General features: G+C 41.7%; 1 protein-coding gene across 8 annotated transcripts in view; it reads left to right on the top strand.

The window, feature by feature from the left end:
* The first annotated feature begins 102 nt into the window (after positions 1-102).
* Positions 103-21,761, top strand: part of MAP3K2 (mitogen-activated protein kinase kinase kinase 2) — a 41,394-nt gene continuing 19,735 nt past the window's right edge. For 3 of the 8 annotated variants that reach the window (XM_048954002.1, XM_048953999.1, XM_048953995.1), the window contains exons 1-3: positions 103-825; positions 2,342-2,497; positions 20,897-20,966. In XM_048954002.1, the coding sequence (XP_048809959.1) occupies positions 20,963-20,966 (4 nt within the window). In that variant the 5' untranslated portion in view covers positions 103-825; positions 2,342-2,497; positions 20,897-20,962. Of the gene's footprint in view, positions 826-927; positions 2,498-4,558; positions 4,845-6,620; positions 6,834-20,896; positions 20,967-21,761 lie in introns of those variants that run through there. The other 5 variants (XM_048953996.1, XM_048953997.1, XM_048954000.1 and 2 more) reach the window with 5 other exon arrangements.

Genomic DNA, 21,761 nt, shown 5'->3' with positions numbered 1-21,761 from the left:
GTGTTTATGGAGTCTTTAGTGCTAGTTTTTGGGGGTGGAGAGGAGGGGTATAAAATAAGATTTTTTTTTTCCAATCTGAGTGTTGTTTTTTTTTTTTTTTAATTTGTTTTGGTGATTGTACATGTTAGTTCAGGGTGCACAGAATTTCTGGAAGAAAATGCACCTTTTGCATAGCAAGTGTAGTAGCCCTTTGCATTTAAGTCATATTAATTTGAGAGGTTTTTCTATGTTCAGAAGTCTTAACCCTGTTTAACTACACTTAAATTATTAGGGAAACTAAATTTCACATTTGACTATGAGCTTCTATGACATTAAATGTAGATTTACCACTAAATGGAAGTGATTTGATGAAACAATTACTTCTATTTGTAAATTCTTGTTCTTTACAGGATTTGAGCACAAAGGTAGTAATATTTTTAACTTGCAAATCTCTTTAACTTTGGAGTGTGAATATTCATGAGGGGGGGAGTTTATAAATATTGATGATGAAACGCATCACTTTTGTCTGTGAAATAGAACATCAGGAAGGGTGGCATTCTGTGTTGTGGGAGATGTGTTCAGCTTCCTAGACGTAAGCTACTTCACAGGTAAGAGCTGTAACAAATTTTGGGCTGTGCTGAGTAAAAGGAACTTTTATTTGACCTTGTCTTCTTCAACCTCCAGGCAAAACAACAGATGTCTTCAGATCTAAGCCAGTTCTTTAGAAGAGGCTTCTTCCTGTGTGTCCTTTTCTTCCCTGACAAGAAGCTGAAACAGCAAGTGTGTGTGGAGCCATAATGCACTGCAGGTGACTGCAATAGGAGACATACTCAGAACACTCTAGAGGTAGGTACAGCATATGAATACAGAAAATACACCCTTGAAAGGTGAAGGGAAAACATCAGAGTGCTTTCTGCAGTATGTTTTTCTATTTTTTTTAAGCTCCCCTGAGGTTTGCTGTGAACAATATCAAAACATTACATTATTTAGGTATTACAGTAGTGGCTGCCTTGCTGTAATGATTTGGCAGTGCTCACAGCCTTCCCCTCACCCCCAGCTCACCACTTCTTGCATCAGTAAGGTAATGAAGTAATTAGCGTTCAGAATGGAGAATTACATTGGTCCTTGGCACTTCAGTGACTCTGTATGCAAACAAAAATTATTCTAAAATTATTTTTTTTAAAGTTTCACAGCACCTTGTGGAAACAGGTATTTTTTTCAGCTGGCAGCACAAGTGTTTCAGATTTCTGCTGTGCATACTGCAGATAATATCAGCTGAAGCAAAGCTCTTCCTATGCTACTGTGACAACAACTCTTGATCAAAGGGCATTCAGGGTTGTGTGGCTTTTTTTTTGTTTTCTTTAAAGGGAAAGAAAGGTGATAACAAAAACATCACTGACCTGTATAAGATTTGGGTGTCTGAAGTTCAGGGAAGATTGTTCTGTTTTTATTTATCTTACAAGGAGGGTGAATGTGGGGGGAAAAAGACTGAGAAACCTTAGGAGACATTGAGGAGACTGATGTTTCAAACACTGAAATTTAAACATTTACTGTCCAGTGCAGATGAGCAGAGTAGAATGTCAGAATGTTACAGTCCAGTAAAAATCTCCTAGGTTGCTTTGACATTTACCTCTGGTAAACTTTCTCCTACTCTGCCTACCTACTACCATATAATCATTGAACTGATAAATGGGCGCTTAATAACTGCTACCTTGCTGTGTGGTCCACTGTTATATCTGAATATGTTGTAGAGCTTTACATTTATGAAAACAGTGTAGTTCCTCAAAGGGGATTTTTTATAAGCCTTCTGTCTTATGCTTTGCAGGAATATTAATTATTCAGATATAGACTGATCAGTTTTACTCTTCAGTAATGTGTGCTCTGCCTTAAAGTAAACAAACAAATGAGGCAACAGTTGCCTCTTACAAGCTTTTGTAGCTTAGTCTTCTTCTGAACAGTTGTATAGAACATCCTATACAATCTTTAGGAAAGTATGCACATGTCGCACTTAGCAGGAATGCATTCTAAAGTGAAAACTGAGTATGATGGGAGATGTCAGTCTTAGTAAGAAATGCATCTATTAGGTGGGAGGAGGAAGTCCCTTGTCAGATATTTGTGTCTAAAGCAGTCTGAATTACAACCAGGAATGTTGATATTTTTCTGTATCATTGCTTTTTGTTTCATCTTAAGTCTCAAAGTGGTGGTAGATAGGAGCTTCCTTAGCTGTCATCTCTCAATTGAGATCTTTTTGTTGTCTTTTCTGTCGTCATGTTGAATAACTTCTTTGGGTGGTAAAGGAATTAGCTGCTATAAATGCTAACCATGGCTTTATGCAGTCTGAAGAATTTGTTTCTCACTTCAGATCTCAAGTGTGGGCTTCTAGGTGGAAAGGTGTAATAAAGAACTGTTTGCTCTGTCTTTTGGCATCAACCTGACAATGATGGTGTACTTGCATTGGAAGTAGATGGAATTACAGAAATCCTCCTGTCATGGAAAGACAGAGCTGCATAGGAACCAGGTAGGACCAACAAAGACATGAACTAATGTGGTTTGAATCCTTGTGGGCTGGACATAAATTTATAAACAGTGTTAGCTCTTCTGCTTATGAGGGGGGACTCTTCATTGTGCAAGGCATTCTGGCATCACAGTCTTTACACTAGTGATAATTCCTAGGAGAAGCTGTCTTAACTTCCCTTACCCACTGAGTTTCGAAAAGCATGTTCCTTTGCCAGTTATTACACCTGATTAAATCAGCAATTTCAAAGATTTGTAACTATTATTTTATGGTTGTAGTAAAAAAGATGGTAACAGCATGGTAATATAGTGCCAGCTATGGGAAGGAGTGGCAGGGAGACAGACCTGGCAGGAGGGGGAATGAAGGATAACAGTGTAGCCACTAGAAGGAGCTGGTTTATGCCTATTTGAAGTGTTTAAAAGCTATAGCTTTAGTGTTAACTAATAGAGCCACTTGTCTCAAGCAGTGTGCTAGGTGAGAACCTCTTACTGCAATGAAGCATTGATTCTGGAATCAAGATAGAGCCATGCTGCCAGATTGCAGTCAATTACTTGAGTAGGCTATCCTAAGATGTGCTTACCCTGTAATTTCCACCCTCACTCCTCCCAACATCCATTGCTTATGTAGTGTTTGTACTGAATGCATAAATAACTAATATGCTTTATTGCAACTTCTGTCATCTATTTTTATCCTCTTCTTTTTCCATATCAGCAATCATACTGTTTTGATAAGCGATTTTTGCTCCAGTGTTGTTACACCTTATCTTAGAACCATACCCCTGGGTTTGGACTGAGCTCAATATGAGTCAGTGTTGTAAATACTGTGGTGATTTCCTTATATATGATATTGTATATAATATACATGTATGTGTGTACATTAATTATAAACACTGTATGCTTTATATGCATATATACACATACATACATTATTATATTCTCAAAGTCAATATTTGGCTGCTAATCTCACTCCAAATGCTGAAAATGCTGTGTTCTAGATATTATCCCACATTACTGTGGCATACCTATGGGGATGAAGTAGAGCACCCCTACATGGCTCTGGTGATGCACTGAGAGTGTTCTGTGCTATCAGGGCTTTGTGCAGAAATGCAAAGGAAAGGGGCAGACATTTTTCTGCAATCTTTGCAAGCTTCATGTGTAGCAAAGGAAAGCAGTCCTCAAAAACTACTTAATACTAATCCTTCCGTGAATGAAATCAATTTGCAAGATACTAAAACTGACAAATAGCTGTGAACAGGAACATGAAGGCAAGGGAAGCACTGGAAGTATTCTCAAAGCTGTGTAAGGTGCTGTGGATCACTGATTGTGCTTGGTGGTGCAAGTGCATCACATGCAGTCAGCATTTTTCTTGGCTCTTTCCCTGTCATTTAGCACAAAAGGTCACCTCTTAAGCTTTCTAGTTGAAGACTTTAGGTCACAGCAGGCATTTCATAAACAGGCTGACAATTTGGCCAATTGTAGAACAGCATGTCATAACATAGAAGGATGACTGCATCTCCTTCATGTCAGTGTTGCAGTTCTTACTACAGTATGATTCAGAGCCTTGTGCCTTTCTTGGATATGCTCATCTCCACGTCTGTCTCCAGCGCACTCCTGTTTTCTTAAGATGGTAACACTTGCTTTTATTGTTCTGCTGCATATATCAGTGGCAGAGCTACTTTGCAGTCTTTGCAAGCTTTTTGTGTAGCAAAGGAAAGCAGTCCTCAAATACTAACTCCCAATACTTCTCATGGGAGACTTTCGTAGTTGTAACCGTCCTTGGCCCTGCTCTCTGGTCGCACGCTGCCCCTCCCAGCAGCAGGTTTGGTACACCTGTGTGTAGCACAGAAAGCAGCGTTACGTCGAAGCCTTTCCCCCCCCGCGGTGCGCGCGCTCCCTCAGCCGCGGCTTTGCGCCGCCACTTCCTGCGCGTGCGCAGAAGCAGCCGGCCGCCCTCAGGCCGTGACGCGCTCGGTGACGCCTCACGTTCCTGCCCTCCTGCCGGCGGCGCGGCGACGTCACGAGTTTCGGCGGAACGGGAGGCGGGGCTTTCGCTTGGCAGCGGCTGCCGTCGCCTCACGCTTGACGGGACGCCCTCCTCGGCCCGACCGCGGCCCCGTCGGCCCCCCCGAGGGCCCCGCCGCCTCCTCGCCGACCGGCCGCTCCGCGCCTCCCGTCCCCTTTCCCACCGTGCGGGCCCGGGGCCCTTTCCCCCCCGCCTCCCGGGGGGGGTGGGCTCCTCTCCGGAAACCTGGCCGCTCCCTCCGCGCCGCCTGCTCCGCCGGGCCTGCGCCCGCCACCGCGGGGCAGCGCGGGGGGGCCCTCGCCGCCGCCCGGCCTCCGCCGTCACACAGGTCGGGCCCGGGGCCGGGGGGCCGTGCTGGGCCGGGTTGGGCCGCGGGGAGGCGCGAGGGGGCGGCGGAGTCCTGGGGGTCTGAGAGCCGCGGTGCTGCCGTAGCGGAGCCGTAGGTGTGGGTCAGAATCCGCACGGTGTTTCTGTCGAGGGATAAAAAAAAAAAAAAAAAGGAAAAAAAGAAAAAAAGTGAATGCGTGGTGATTATTTTTCCCCCCATTTGCCTTTAAGGTGCACTGGGGTATCCACGAGGGTTTTTTTTTCCCTCTGGTTTCCTCGATTCATAAATACGGTTTCGGTTCTTGGCTGTGGAATTATTGCGTTAAATAAGCAGGGTGCTGCTCAGCTGCATTGTGTCCTCTCTGTGATGGTGGTGGAAGGCGGCAGGGGCTGCCCTGAGAGAAGGGGCCTTCGGGCCATGCGGGAAGCGTTTCTCAGATATTTTTCCTCCTCGAACAATGCAGCACGTTGCGGGGTGCAGGAGGCCTTCAGAAACGTGTGCCTGTGCCTATGGCAAAGCCTGTGTGTGCAGAATGAACGTCTGCACGCTGATCTCGCACAATGTCTCTGCCTCCTCCATGGCGTAGCGCTTATTAGCAGAAAGCCCGAGGAAGTGTTCTGTCCTATGGAATTCCTTTATGGATCGTTTTATGGGGGTGGGCGGTGATGAGTTGGGATTTATGTGACACTGCAACACCTTGGAGGAATTTTCTTGTATTTTTGTTCCTTACCCTTCGTTGTCATTTAGAAATAACAAAAGTATTTTACAAAAAAAAAAAAAATCCCTTCTTGCTCACATTGTTTATTTTATCTGCTTTCTTCCACATATATTCAAAGATGAAAGCTTAACTATGTTTCTGGTTTTCTTTACACGTTTTGTTCTGTCACAGTTGCCACCAAAATGTATTGAACGTGGTTATTGATTCAGATAATGAGGCCGTGTGTCATTGATTTGGGTTTGCTTTTTTTTCTTTTTTCCAAGGTTTCATTCTGTTTTGGTAAAGCAGAATAGCAAAGTGATATCAGTCAAATTGACTCATTTCTGGAGAGAAATGCATGCACAGTCTGTGTTGTTGAGCAGCCAGTCGGTGAGCCGTCTGTCTCCATGAGCTGTCAGTGGTTTACCTGATACTAATGGAAGACTATGGGGAAGAAAACAGATGTTTCCAAATTGCTTGCCTTGGCATGCTGAGGCTTGTAAACTGTCAGAGGAAACTTTCTCTAAGAGAGCTGTGGTATTTGGGAACCCCAAGAGCTCTGCTGACACGTGTAAATAGACAGGTGCTTGGGACAAGTGGAGTTTCTTTTAACATAGCATAAAGAGTTGTGTTTTGTTGTATAAGGTTGACAGTTACAGTAAGAAAGCTCTTACCTAATTTTTGCTTGTTTGTTTTCTTTGTTTTGACGAGCTCTTAAATGCTTTTCAGCAAAAATAGCTTTTCCCATGTGGCTGCAGATCCCTCAGTGTGCTCTGGTTTGCAGGAGAGCTGCTCAGGGTGCAAAGCCACAGCAGTTAAAGATGACTGTGGTGAGATGCAAAGGGTGTTTGCTTTATTATAACAATACAATTTTATCCTGGAGAAAGCAAGAAAAGTAATCATGCTGTAGGTTTAATACATGCTTCTAGTTTCGACTTTGCATTTCTTTTCTTACAGTTTCCTAAAGTAGAGTGTTAATATTTAGACCCAAGTCAGTTTTTTTTAAGTCATTATTAATTTTATTTAAAAAAAAAAAAAAGCTTTGCATATCAGCAGCATAGATATCAGTTTTTGTCTTTCATCTGAGTTATCTTCCTGCAGGCTGGCTTTTCACATTGGCAAACTCAGCTGGAAGTAATGAATAACATGTAATTTGTTTTTGCTACATTGTTCAGTGCCTCCTGAGCATTCTCTGAGCTGTAAACCCTGCGTTCTTATAAGCTGCTACATGGGAATGATGAGAGCGATTTCCTCTGTTGGTTTTCCACCTCTCCCTCCAAACACAGTGAAAGGTATTTGTGCCACCAGGGTGGGAGCAGAGCAAAGGACAGATGATTTGGAAAGCTTATTTTTGGATCATTGCTGTTATGTTTGACATCTGTATTGGCCCATCAATGTAGTAGGCAATCATTAATTGCACTTTGTTATTTTTGGGAAACTTAGTTTCATGTTTATGACAAGCCTAGATGGGGTTCCTTGCTAATGTACATATTTCTATTAGTTTATTTAATTACCAAACATTAAATTTGCTGTTGCCAAAGTTTAGAAATTAAGTTTAAGCTTTGGCAATTCAGACACATAGCTGATGTAGTATTACATTTAACAAATCTTAGTGACATTTTATTAACCACAATTTCTGTGTAGGAGTGAAGATAATTTTATTTTTTGAAGCCATAAATTGCTGGTTTAGCATTCTGATATTTTGTGGTGTTAAGAAATAGGTCACACATGCTCTCATTGTTCATCTGTTCCCAATGCTATTTTACAAGATGCAGCTGAGCACAGGGAGCATCAGTCAGAATGCAGTGTGCAAGTTGTGCTTCTCACCAGTGCACATCAGTGTGAGATCTTGATTTCATACTGACACAAGTAGCTTGTGGGTGCTCATTAGCCCGAGTGTTAGATTTAGAACACTTTTGCATTGTTTTTTTTTCTGAGATGTCTTAAATACATCCACCTTAACTGTGTCTTCTGAGGAGCTGCAGAAGTTTTGGTATCAATGAATGGAGGAGAGGCGGGATCCTGTTGGGATCTTGCACTTCATTCTTTGCTCTAGGAGATGCTTTCCCTACAAATGCATCTACAACACAGCTTGAAGCCCGGCTTTGTGAGGTCACTTGAAGTTGGCCTTACTCGAGCCAGGCCAGAGCATTGTTTGCAGCATGCTTTAAAACGGTGCTGGCAGACATAACCTAGTTTGTCATACATGAGCAAAACCATTTTCTTCAGGCTGATGTTTTTTCTTTGCTGTAGCTTTGTTTTCAGCCTCTGTTTCCTCATCTTCTTCACTTCCTGGTCTTTCCTCACTCACTTTCCATATGCCCATTCAGTCACGTATGTGTCTGCTTCTGTGCATTATCTGCAGTAGTAAAATATGCTGCTTTTGTGTTCCTGAAGTATTTTCTGCCAAGTAACAGTTTGACAGCAGTAGTGCTTTCTGTAACAGAATTCAAATGTTTCAGCTGTTGAAGTTGCAATGGCTGTAATTCTGAAGCTCAGGAATGATAACACTCATAAACATTTCATTTTGATAAAAGAAGGAATGACAGATGTGTAAGAAAGGATTTTATGAGGTCACTCCCTGCTCTGAAGCAGAAACAAATATTCTGATATTATATCTGATAAATGTTATTCTGATCTGGTCTTGAAAAGCTCCAAAGAGGGGAATACCACACCTCTTTGCTGCTCTATTTATAGCTGGCACATAACGTAGCTGTTGTTTCAGTTAGGAGGCTTTTCTTAATATTTAACTTATGTCTGTCTTGGTTCTAGTTAAGCCAGTTAGTCCCAGTGCTCCTGCTATTATTCGTGCAGGATGATGATTTCTGTACTGTTTGTGTTGTTTGCAGACGTGAGGACCGTTCCTCTGTCTCTTATTTCAGACTTCACAAACTCTACCAAAAGGTCTTTTCTTCACCAATCGTATTTTCTCGTGTTGTTGTCAGCTCCCATTGGACTCTGATGTGTCTGCATCTTTCTGCAAAGTTCCCCAGTCCAAGACTTACTGCAGCAGAATAAATAACTTACTCTATAAGTTCCATCAGAAGTGAGGTGGCAGCCCCATTAAAATGTCACTTCAGGGTGTGTGCACGTCTTGGTTTTGCGGTTTTAGTTTGGTTTTGGTTTTGGTGGTTTTTTTGATGGGTGTTTTAGTTTGGTTTTTTGTTGTTGTTGTTGTTTTTGGTTGGTTGGTTGGCTTTCAACAACATCATTGGCTCTTCCATTTGTTAACATGGGAGCTTGTATTAGCATCTGTAAAATCAGGTATCTTCCTTCATAAATGTGCATTTGAGTTATCTTCTTCCCGAAGGATAGCACCTTATCTGTGGTGAATTTAATCTTCAGGTTAGTTTTCTTATATAGGCCGTACAGGACCAGGGCTCACTAAGATATTTTTCAGGAAAATGGGCCTTTTCTGCAGTTCCACATCTGTTTGCCAGCACGTGCAATCGCCCTGGTTTGAAATGCGCGTCTGCTGCGTGATGGGAAGCCTGACTGAAAACAAGTTCTTCTGGGGTTCCACGCAGCTTCTGTTGGCAAAAAAAAAAACATATCGTAACGTGGAAGGATTTTATACATTTTATTTCTTTGAAGTAAGTTGTTGTGGTAAGGTAGTTTATGTCGGTGTTACCATACCTGAACAGGCCTTCTGCCTTTTTGTCACACACTACCACAGCCCAGTGATAAAGCATTCTCTTTAGAGAATATTTATGAAGTCTCTGTGCCTGTGGTATTACTGCTATCATGAATACCAAGTGAGACTTTCAAAGGAGAATTTACACGTTACTGGTGCTTTGACTGACAGGTCTTAGGTAAAGCCTTAATCCATAATGAAATCAGAAAAAGCATACTCCAGCGTTCTTCTTCCAGTAATGAGCATGAGCAGATGCTTAGGGAAGGGTAAGAACAAGGCAAGCTTATGTATAAGAAAGAGCTTGAGTGAGTATTCCTTCATCTCTAGCTGTTGTCATTGAAGGGCTGTTCTAGATTTCAGTTGCTTGTTGTTGGTTTCATGCAACCAGCCCCTTTCTTGTATGCAGCCAGCCCGTGATTCTTTGGGAAGAAGTTCTTTGGGTACACTGCTACTTGTTATGTTAAAATGTACCTTCTCTTTGTTCAGAATTTGGCTTGTGCTGTTTTTCTTTGGTACCATGTTGTGGAAGGGAGTGAGCAATCCATCTCTAATACAACAACCCATCTCTGGTCTGTCCTGCCATGATTTTGTGAACCTTGATCATTTTCCTCCTTCTCCTGGATATTTCTGAAATAGAAGAGTCCTAACTTGCCTATTTGTACCCTACTGTAGAACCCATTCTTATGTCTTTGATTGTACTTTATGAACTTATCTGAAACTGCTCTATTTTAATACAACCTCTTCTGAAGCTGAGGTCTCCAGAGCTGATAGTTGTAGTCAAGATGGGCAGTGTTCTGTTTTGTACTCATTTTGTTCATAGTAATTCCTAACATTAAATTTTCTTTCTGAGTGCAGGCAGACTTCAGTGCTGAGCCCTTTAGTTCTTTTTCTTCTGTGTAAATTTGTGACTGGTTCTCCCCACACCATCACTTCCACTCATCTGTTCTGTCTCTCCTCCGTTCAGTCTGTTGAAGACCACTTCCACCACTTCCCCTGGTATCCATGACAGGCACAGTGTTGGCAGGTTTTTTACCTTGTTCCTGTTTCTTGGATAATTCAGAATCTGTTGAACAGCTCAGAGCCTTGTGGAAGCCTTTAGCACCCTGGTTCCATTAGAAAGCACAAATTTTGCTTGTCCTATATTTTAACCAGTATGTACATGCAGGGGTCTTTGCTCTTTGATATGCCATGACTTACAAGAGCTTGTGGTCAGATTTGTTCTGGTACTGAGTATCTAAATCATAGTGACTCTGTGTCATTGTGACACAGTGAAAGTGAGGACTGCTTCATGCCACAGCCTACTCTACTGAAATTATGCATATGTCCATTCTTTTTAGTTCATTTGGTACAGATCAGACCAAGGTATCAAGACCAAACAGCCCAGGATCTCTGTGTCACACATGCCATCTTTCAAAAGATCTTTTAAAACCCAGAGCTTCTCAGTGGGCAGTTTCAGCAGGAATTCCTGCTCCTGCCTTTGTGTTGGAGGTCCTGCGATGGCTGTGTGAGGTCAGATGGTTTGGCAGTTTCAGTCACCTCTTTGCCCTGGATCTCCTGCTTGGCTCTGCAACTCGGCTGGAAAGCAGCGGTTACAGTGGGCAGCAAGCTGCTCCTTTGACAGAAATGCAAACTTAGAGGAACTGTAGCCATAAACAGTGATGAGATGTGCTCTTGCACAGTGAACCTTTCCCTCATATAATCTCCCAATTTTTGAGTCTGTAAGTTACCTCACTGACTGTCTTTATGAGGATTTTTTCATTTTCTCTGTTGTGGAAAAAAAATATTGACACGTGGCATCTTAGATGTTACTGTAATGGTTTGGTTCCAATTGCTGAGCTGTGTGCTGTGAAAGCAGTAGGCAGGAAATGTTCTGTAGATGCACCATCTTCATGCATTTGCTTTGGATGTGCAAAGCTAGTTTGTTTGTTTGTTTCATTTGGCTTCAAATGTGGTGAAAAACTGCAATGAATTATTTTCTGCTTCATCAGAAATACTGTTACCAAAGCACAAAATGAGGAAAGGCTTCTGTATTCGGTAGCTTGGTGGTATTTTATCATATTGGCTTATGTGTGGCATCCAGGTTAAAAACAGTGCCTACTGAACGTGGATAAAAACTTCAAAGCTTGTCAGCTTACACCTGCTCTGTTAGGTGAGGCTGCTTACCAAAGTGATGCACCAAAGTGGTTTAAAAAAAAACTCTTTGGATTTTGTGTAGCATGTGCAGTGCGTGTGCACAGTTCTCCCCGCTCCACTTAATGTATGTAAGAATGCACTTGGTCAGTGTTTCAGTGCTAATATGGGGCCTTGGGTGCTGTTCCAAGCACAGGAGGTCTGAGGCTGTTCATCCCTGTGGCTCCTTGTTGGTTTTGCTACTCTGCGTGTTTGCTGTTGTTATTGGATGTTTTAGTGTGGAATTGGTGGTTGATTCAGCAGTGGTGTTTTTTATACCATGTTGGAAATGTGAGTTCCAAGGAATAGCTCAGGTGGTCCGTAGCAAAGGCTGTTCGCTAAGGATTCCTTGATCTGTTGCAAAATTGAAATGGAAAATGAGGTATGTATTTTCATAGTGAAGATGTGAAAACGTCCCTAGAATGAGATGCTGTCTGTGCTGGTGGCACAGCAGGAAGACAGGCAGGTCGTGTGAATCATAGTAGCTGGTGGGTAGTGCTGTGTTCAGCTCTCTTGGTGCTTGATTTGAAATGGTAATGGTGTGATTTTTCAGCTGTGATTAAAACAGCTGCAACTGTGAAATCAGTGAGCGTTGTTTTGTGTGAAAGGTGCTGTCAAATACGATGATTACAGCAGTGAAAAAAGAAAACTTCTCAGCTTAGTCACCTGAAGACAGATTCTAAGACTAGCTGTGGAAATAGATGGTGACTTTTATTTATCTGGTTCGTTTCCCCCTGGCGGTTGTCTTTTAGCCCATCCTGGTCACAGAAGTGAAGGATGCACTGAGGAGGACAGTTAGTTATTGGCATTCAGGGATGTGCTTCTGTCTGTGTGCAATCAGAAGTGAAATCCGACGGTGCTGTGTGTAATTGCTCTCGTGTTAACTGGCACGCTCTGGCTGTGAGCAGTACTACTCAGTTGCTTCTGGAAGCCAGCTTTTTCTCTCAGCTGTTTTATTTTTGCTTAAGGAATAATATGTGTAGGGTATGTGTGGTTCACTCCTCTAGTTCATGGGCACTCTTAACATTGAATTTCTTGCTTGTAGCAACATCTTATGTTCTTAGAGCTGTGAAGATGGCAGGAATTGGTAATGCCATTAGTGCAGGTAAACACAGACAGTAAGCAAACTTAAGCATTTCTGTGAACTTTGGCTTAACCAGTGACCTTGAGTGCTGTCATAAGGAAGTGAGAAGTACCGTGTTCTTTTAAGGTGTGTGCTGTGAATTCTCCTTGATGGAGGGAAAAGCAGGGTTTTGTCTGCTGTCCCAGCTTGGATACAAATCATTCCGTTACAGTTGTGGTTGGTGATGCTTTTAATTGTAACATCTTTAGTCCCCGTTGTAAATATTTTGACTTTGCAGTTAAAAATGGAACTTAAAGTAACATTGGTGCCCCTCCTGAGAAGCAGCAGGAGGCCTCCCAAGGGGAGCAGCAGCTGCCGGGAGCACCCTGAGACCTTTGGAGAAGAAACAGAAGTGTTAAAATCCAGCTGTAAGGGTTGCTAGGACGCTGGCCTGGAGAGATTGTAAGGGTTAAAATTTCACCTGTTTTCTTTGAGAAGCCTCATATGGGGGGTGTTTAATTCATTTCGAGCAGTGGATTATGACAAAGTTACCAACATCCCTAAGGTATTTTGGTCTGCATGTGTGCAGTTGTTACAATTATGTCTTGCTATACTCAGTAACAACGTAAACTTTTGTGTGATGTTAGCAGCCTTAATCTATTTGTGTAAGGCACATCTTTGTTACTGGTGAGGAATTGTGAAGGTTGTGATGCTGTGAGACTTCCCATCGCTGTGGTGATAATAGATTTCAGAGACAAGGGAGTGATTTGGAGGCAGTGATGCAGATCTCTGGGGCTACAAATAACCATGTCTAGTGCCTTTTTATCACGTTTCATGAGAAAATGTGCTCTCAGATAGAAGTAGGGCTGGGCAATGGATAGGAGCAGGAGCAATCAATTTAGCTAGTATGTTCTACTGTAGAATTAGCAGTACTGAAATGTTCTGCAGGGTGTCACTGTGGTGTTTGTCCAGGAGTTTCATCTGCTGTGATCTTTCTTTAAATTAAAATGCATTTCTTTCTTTTTTTTTTTTTTTCTTCTTTTAATTATTATTTTCTTGGAATGGTGAACAGCTCATAAGAAAGCATTGTAACTTTTCAGGCAGACTTGCTTGAAGTGAAAGCAAAGTCCTTGTTCAGTTAGGTTGAGAAATTAGTTGTCAGAGAGGGTGCTTTGGCTGCTGCTGAAGCAATAACAGGTGCAGGAAATGAACTTCTATACAAGTTGAATTAGGTGAAGAAAAAGATCTTGCTGAGGAGAGTAGATGTTTTCTATTTGGGGTCAATGATTGCCTTATCTTTTTTGTGTACTTGAAGTGGAGTGGGTTTATCTAAGGCTGTATCCAACAGAGGCTGTGGATGCCATTTGGAAAGAAGAGCTTCATTCAAAGCAAGGAACTTGTATTTAAGTGCCTTGGAACTCTAAATATTCTCATCTCCACCTATCAGCTGTAAAGGAAGCGTAGAGAGATTAGCATTCCTAGACTGCAGTTACTTCATGGATAATGCTCTAAGTGCTGAGATGCTTATCTCAAAAGTATCACTTTTCTATAAACTCAACAGGAGCTAAATTACCATTTACTTTGCATTTTTATGAGAACAGTCATTTAAGATCTGTGCCCTTGCTTCTCATGTCTTCCAGGACTTTTAAAACTCTTTCATATCACCATCATTGTTCTTGGAGCTGATCAGTGGTACACGAAGGTGTCAAATCACGCCAGGAACCAGCAGGTGGAAGTCTCACATGTGTCACTGACCATTGAGTCTTTCAGTTTATTCTCAAGTTTGCTTTGCAAAGCACTTTGAGAGATGAGCTTCTGTGATGTTCCAAAATGGACAGCATCATTTATACAAAGCACCGCAGTACAACACAACAGCATCTTGTGATTTGTGGCTGCCTAATCATTGCCCATCTGTAAGGAGTCCTTTTTATTGGGATTTTCTGCTACATAAGAAAATTGATCTCAGAATATTTTAATCTGTCAACTGAGTTTTCTGTTACTTAATTCAGATTTTTAAGCAAATAATTAAAATAACTGTGTGGAAAAGCACTAAATAGGATAATTGCTGTAGTTAGTCCTGTTAACTGATCTCTAATCATTTAAAGAAGCTGTATTTTGCTCAGCACTAATAGCAGACCTTGAAACCAAAACATTTACTGCATTTTCGCTTTTAGTTTGTTGCAGGTACCAATTATTACAGTATTTTATTCTCAACTGATGTGGGGCTAAATATCAGCTACCTTTGGCCTCTTCCTTTACCCTTTTCAGTTCTTTACACAACATCTGCAGTTTTCCAGGTATATGCAGATGTTTATAGGAATGGTCCAAAATGCTGATGCACTCATTTTGGGAGCAGTCTTTGTTAGACTCCTCTGCATGTCTGGGTCTTTATAACATTTCATCTGACATCTGTTACCAATAGTTCATTGTATCTCTGAGCTGTTGCGGGTGGGGACATTTCTGTTCCCTTAACACAGTGCTGTGCTTTGGATACATCCTTTTGGTTTGGGTTGTTTTGGTTTTTTTTTCCCAAAAGCATTCCAAAAATGGACACTGACCATTTCTTCCTATTTTGTAACAGCAGTTGCAGTCTCACCAGCTCAGTTCAATAGAACGTGTATCTGAGGATTTGTTGTCCATCTAATGTAATTTGATTTTGAAAAAGAAATGGTGGTTTTGCAAGAGTTAGAAGTCACTGATTTCTGAAGCCTGTTGTGCTGATACCAGTAGTTGGCTCAGGGTATGATATGTGTTTCAAACTACTCTATCTGTACAGTAGGTTAAAACAGCTCAGGGTTCTGAATAAGCTTGTTTAACTATGAGAGAGTGAGAAATTCAGGACAAAGTTTAGTGCTGACTAAGCTATAGAGTCAGAACAAGACTTGAGATATCTGGAAAGGCAGAATCAAAGTGGTTTTGCAGGAAATGAATGAGGGATCTAATTTCTCTTTCTGCAGAAGAGCACTGCATGTGTTTTGTGTTTCTTGTCCTGTCAAACATTCTAGTGGCAGCAAGGTTTAGGTTAGCTGTTCAGGTTCTAATGGTTGGATGATGATGTCTCTGAAAATATGGGTAGGTAGTTGGAGTGGGGAAAAAAAAGCAGGGAATCCAGTTTGTGTGTTGTGCTGTGAATGGAGGACAGCAAGTCAGTCCTGAATTACTGCCCTGAGCTGCCAGTTGGCTGTGGGAGGTGCTGTGCCACACTGTCCCTCTTTTCCTTGCTCTGGGCATCACCAGGCAGCCCAGCTGTGGGTTTTGCTCTCTGCCAGCCCTCCTTGGTGCAGCACAGCGCGATGCAGCCTCTGTATCTGCTGACCAGTGCAGCTGATCTCCCAGGTGGGATAAGATAAAGGCAGAGTGCTTCAGAATCCAGAGGGACGTGTAGCAGAAGAGCCTAGGAGGGAGATATTACTGTTTTAACAGCTGCTTGGTTTGTTGTAAGAGTCTTTCACCAGTTCATTTTCAGTACCTTTGCATTTTAAAAGATCTCATAATGCTGTGTGTGAGAGAATATTGGTTATTTTATTCACCATTTAAGCTTAGTTTCTTGTTTTCAAGAAGGGAATTTTTCTGAAGCAGAGTTAACATCTGATGTGTAATTGTTGGACTCTAATTATTAACAGAGCTTTATGTTACCACCTTGATATTTTTCTTGTTACTGCTCTTTGCTTCATTTTTCCTGCCCTTTATGGTTTGGGGTTGCAGCTCCTTGGAAAAGAACAAAATGTTTTTTTGTCTGATGTTTGTGTTTACATCTGTATCAAATGTTCTCCTCTACCTCCCTTTGTGTGCAGTTACCTTTTTTTGGGTATCTTTAAGAATTTCAACAATTCTGAATTTTCACCCATGCTTGCCACGCTAAGTTCAGGTCAGTTATGCCAATGGATATTTAGAACTGTGATTTCTCTGGGTGATTTTATGTGATCTTGAACTGCTGGTTCCTCGTATCTATGAAGCTTTTACATTTATTATAACTGTACTCTGTATCTGCTGAATGCACCAAGACAGTTCATTGGAAGTAGTTTTGGAAGAATCTGTCCTGTCTGGATTATCTCTGCCCCAAACCAGCTCTCAGTCACTTGTCCCTGGGCTGCTGACAGAATCAGTGCCTGGCAATGCAGCTGCACAGAGGGGGGGAAATACACCCTCCCTATGTCTCCCGTGTGTATTTCTGTACAGGTAGATAAGGAAATAAAAATGAAGGGAAGAAACCATGAAAGCAATAAAAGAGCATTAAAAATGCACTCTATCTTTGTTTGATTTTTAGATTTAAAGCAAGAATGTGATGAGCAGTGCTGCACATTATTTTTGGCTAATGGTTAAGTAGGCATGTTTGACAAGGTGACCATCTGAGGTGTTTCATTGGCCTTGCTTTCTTTGGTTTATAGGAGTTGGTGTGAGGCTGAACACTGGATTGTTTAAAAGCAATATCTGGGGGTAAAACCACTTTGCCTCATTCTTCCTCTGAGTTGTGTCAGTCTTATCGTTCTGATTACCTGCTGTACAGTGCAGAGTTACTTGTGAATGCTGTTCTTTATATTTACCTGGTTCTTTCCGTCAGGTATTTTGTACATGTCTCTGAGAAGCAGTGCTAACAAAGTTTGATTTCTTGTTCTGTTGGTTTAACTGGCTTATGCCTAATGCAGTGTAATCACCAATTTAATCTTAACCTGTGATTAGGATGATTACAGTGCATCTCCTTTGGAGTTCACACTGCACTGTTTTACTTTGGTGCAGTGACAGGAACTGTGAAGTTGTATCTTGTACCTAGCTTATGTCAGCCTTGCTAATTTTAGTGGAAATTTGTATGGCATTACTATCCTTGGGTACCCTGAGCAGTGGTGGTAGCAGGGTAGTGAGCTTCAGAGGTGTGAAACAGCTTTCTGTAGAGCAGAAGTGTTACTGTATGCATTGGTTGCTGCTCTGCTTTTCTTCTTGACTTTGAACATAGGAGGCACCCTGAAAGCTCTTAAGTTGTTGAGAGCTTGTGCACTGCCTTTACTGCCTCCTATGCTGGGGAGCTGGTAGCTCTTACAGCAGCTGTAGGGACTAATGCCCCTCTTTAAAAACTGAGCTTGTGCTATGAAGTTGGATGCTGTAGAAACCATTTCATTTCTGCACATTGGATGTGTCTGTTTTCCACGGGGTTCAAACACTCCTGCTGGCTTGCTTAGTGTGGACATCTTACAGCATCTGCTTTCTTTCTCCCTCCACTGTGTGAGGTCAAAGCTTTTTTTATTTTATCCTGGAATACAAGCTGTTTTAAAGTGACTGAGTAAGTCCTGAGAGAACATGTGGTGTGTGTGTCACTGTTCGTGTGCCCTTATGTAGCTTGACCCTGCTGCAGTTATTGTACAAAACCGAAATGCACATGGACAACTAGCACTGAGTGTTTCTACAGCTAGATTACTGCCTGCGAGACTTACCTGCCCTCAGGCTTTGTGTCCTTTACCATGAGAAGGCTAAAAGCAGTTTCTGAGCATCACCTGGATATGTTCTTCCTGCAGCAGCTCTCCTGAATCCCAAAAGACTCCCAAGCTCCTCGGAAGGCCGCTGAGGGGAACTGAGTCATGAATATGAATGGCCTTCTCTCCGCCCGATATCCCAAATGCTGTTGCTAGGATATTCTTTGTTTGCCTTTCTTATCCCTTCATCAACTCTGTCATCCTTTCTTTAATTACATTCAAATTCAAGCTGCAAGACCTTGGCATAATCTTATTTTGCTTTTCTATCTGTTGTTGTATTTTGCTGCTTTTGCTTCTCTGGAATCTTTCTCCAGGTTCCAGTTTTCCCTACATACGCTCCCTTTTTGTTCGGGATTGTCACCGTACTTTGTGTTGGAACAGGATTTCAGTTGGAAATGATCATGTGAGAATTTCATAAATTATTCCAAGAAAATTATATTTTCTGTTCTTATCTTCTCAGGACTAAGAAGTCAGGAGGGGAAAGAAGTGGTTGCTTATTCAGTGGATTACGTGTTTCTAATGAGCGAGGCCATAGAGTAGGCCTAAGGAGTGAATTCCTGTAACTGGAAGAACTCGTGTATTTTTCATAAAATGTTTCTTCATTTTCAGTTTGCTTGCTCTGTATGAGCCCTATAACTCAAATTTCTTGAGCTTCCAAGTTCAGTTATTGCAGCTACGTCGAGGAAAAATGTGTGGGGTGTTTTTGTTTGGAGATGGAACCTGTTCTTGTTTTCTTAGATTTGAAGTGGCTCAGAACTTCTGGTTTTCTTTGAAATGCTCACAAGAAGGTATTAAAATACTACATTCAAAGTCATGAGCCACATTTTTAAGTTTAATGTATCAGACAGATAGTAAAGTCTGGCGTTTATGAAAGTGACACCAGTTCTCATTTCAAGATAGTTGGAACAAATACATAATTAAAAATGTTTTATGAGCACTGCAATGACTAGTGAACAACTCTTTGGAAAATCCCTGAAGAGAGCTAACAGTACAAAAAACACAGTGTATGGAATGATAGAATACACATTCTTTTTTGCTTTTTTGGCTCTTTGGAGTGTAGAAGACAAAGAATCAGATGGGAGAGGGGAACTTAGGTTATTTCAAGCTATGTAGGTAGAACGGGTTAAGTAGGCAAAGCTGATCTCCTGGCATCTTCCAAGAGCAAGGCTCAAAGATTCTGTCTTCATGTTGGCTACTGCCGGTTTTGCAGATAAAGACATTGAGGCCCTGGAACGTGTTCAAAGGAGGGCAGCAAAGCTGGTGAGGGGTCTGGAACACAGGCCATATGAGGAGAGGCTGAAGGAGCTGGGAATGTTCAGCCTGGAGAAGAGGAGGCTCAGGGGAGACCTCATTGCTCTCTATAACTTCCTGAAGGGAGGTTGTAGTGAGCTGGGGGTCGGCCTCTTCTCTCGTGTCATTAGTGATAGGACCAGAGGGAATGGCTTCAAGCTACGGCAGGGGAGATTCAGGCTGGACATGAGGAAGTATTACTTTTCAGAAAGGGTGGTCAGGCACTGGAATGCACTGCCCAGGGAGGTGGTGGAGTCACCGAGCCTGGGGGTGTTCAAGGAAAGGCTGGATGTTGTGTTGAGGGACATGGTTTAGTGGGAGCTATTGGGAATAGGCGAACGGTTGGACTGGATGATCTTTTAGGTCTTTTCCAACCTTGGTGATTCTATGATTCTAAATGAAAATCCATCCCCTGCTTTTCTCTTTGAAGGTTGGTTCGAGATCATTGCTTTTGTATCTTCACAGCTTTCTCATTCTGATATGAAAGAACAGATTTTTTTTGTTTGTTTGTAAGATTTTTGTTTCCTACTGGTGGATGCACAAGGAAGGCTGGAGCTGATACCTGGGAAGCTGGGTTTGCTGTCTTGAGTCTGAGGGCAGCCCAGGCCAGGTGTACTTCTCATACTCTTGCAGACTTTAGTATTTTCCAAAGCACCAGAGGGTAATTTCTTTCCCTTGGGAGTAGTACAAGAGAGTGCTTGAGAGCCTGCTCTCCTGTTATAGAGCTTGAAATAGACACAGCAGATGTGTCAGTCATCTGTTATGTAGGCAGAAAGCAATATATAGGGGAAAACGTTCTATGGCTCTCCAGTGCAAATTTCTTTCTGAAAAATACAGTCTTTGCAGGTGCTGCCATAAGTACCTGAAGCTTTCTATTTTCCCTAATGAAATGAATGCTATTTCTGTGAAATTGGTATGTAAGAGACACGATGGCAGAAACTCAGAATGAATAGACCTATCTAACTGAACTGAAATTACTTTGAGATTCAGAAATAGTGTTTTTTGCAATGGATGTATGTAGTAATTAATTTAATCATTAGGACTGTTACAAATATGACAAATATTCTCTTGTCTGTGAGAACGGTAAATGGATAAAATCTTAAGATAAATCACTTCTGTTTTCAAGGGTGTTGGAAGTATCTGTAATGTTCTTTGTTCTGATGGGTTTTCTAGTTCATATAAACAGGAGATACTGATGGCTCTCGATTTATTCTCTGTTTCCTGGATTTCACGTGCAGATAGCTTTGAACAGCAGGTAACAGAATTGTATAGTAGGAGAATCTCAGAATGGCTGAGGATGGCAGGATGGCCTCTGGAGCTACTTGTTTTGCACACTGCTCAAAGCATGACCGTGCAGGGCAGGGCTCAGCACCAAATCCAGGAAGCTGTTCCAAGGATGGTGCCTCCATCCATTATAACCTGGAGTAGCAGGTATCTCGTGTAGTAGAGTGATATGACTAATTAAGCCACTAATTGTCGTTTGGGGATGTAGATAGAAGCTAAAATCAGCTTAAGTTTGGGAGAGTATTTAGGTCTTTGTGCCTACTGAAAGTCTGTATGCCTTGCTCTGAGACCAGAGAAGCTTTGGGGATGTTACCTTTCTTATTTGCGGATGATATGCATGTTTGGTATATAGAATATTGGGGGAAAGAAAAGCTTGTAAAAAGTGAAAAGCTGACTACGTTACATCGCTTTGCCACTTCAGTAATTGTGTCTTTTGGATTTGCATTGTAGGAAATAAAATAATGCTAACGAGACAACCGCATCCCTGAAGTTCAGGTTTTCAGGCTCGCTGCCATTATGGGTAAGTTCTGAGTGCAGCTTTTATAAAAATACAGTTACTTCTCATTTCTCTTGAAGAGCGAGAACGTTCACATAATGCCTTTTTTTATATGTTCTTAGGAAGTGTTTGTGTTAACTCATGTAATGTCTACGTGACAGGCAGCGCTCAACTGCTTTACTGCTGTTCAGAGTACTTCTCTTTTTCTTTTTTCTTTCTTTTTTTTTTTTGGAGTAAAGCATTTTCTTCTCACTGTGTGATAAATGAAAAATCCAGTATGGGAAATAGAGATTCGTGGCATTAGAAACTGAGCAATACTTGTGCTCTGAATGGTAATGACTGGGAGAGAGTAGGGATGACAACACTGAGCATGTGCTAAAGCATGTTATCACACTGCCTTGTGTCATGGTAATGCAAAGCCGGGGCTCGAGTGCTATAACTGTAATTTTCTAAGTCTGTAGCATATTTGGATTATCTGAAATTTGATGTCAGTTTTTCATGTCATACTGGCTCTTTTAAGGAGTCGACTGTCAATCTTGGCATCACTTAGTTGTGCTCATTCTCAAAGGGGAAACAAAAAAAAAAAGAAAGAGTGGGGAAAGTAGAAGCTTTTGTCTGTCTTTTATTGTTATGTGAGTGAAGCCTACCTGGTGCTCAGTAACAAAGTAGTAATTAGATTGGTGATGTTTTTTGTGAGATGACTACTGAATCACACTGGGTATTCAGTAGGCTTTTCTTTCCTTTGTATGAAATATGCTACCCAGTGAATGTTAAGAATGATGTCTACGCCAACTAACAGCTAAGAAGTCTTTTTTTACC

The sequence above is a fragment of the Lagopus muta genome, chromosome 8 (assembly GCF_023343835.1).
Source record: "Lagopus muta isolate bLagMut1 chromosome 8, bLagMut1 primary, whole genome shotgun sequence".
In the NCBI taxonomy this organism is placed as follows: domain Eukaryota; kingdom Metazoa; phylum Chordata; class Aves; order Galliformes; family Phasianidae; genus Lagopus; species Lagopus muta.
This window is presented reverse-complemented; position numbering and strand designations above follow the sequence as displayed.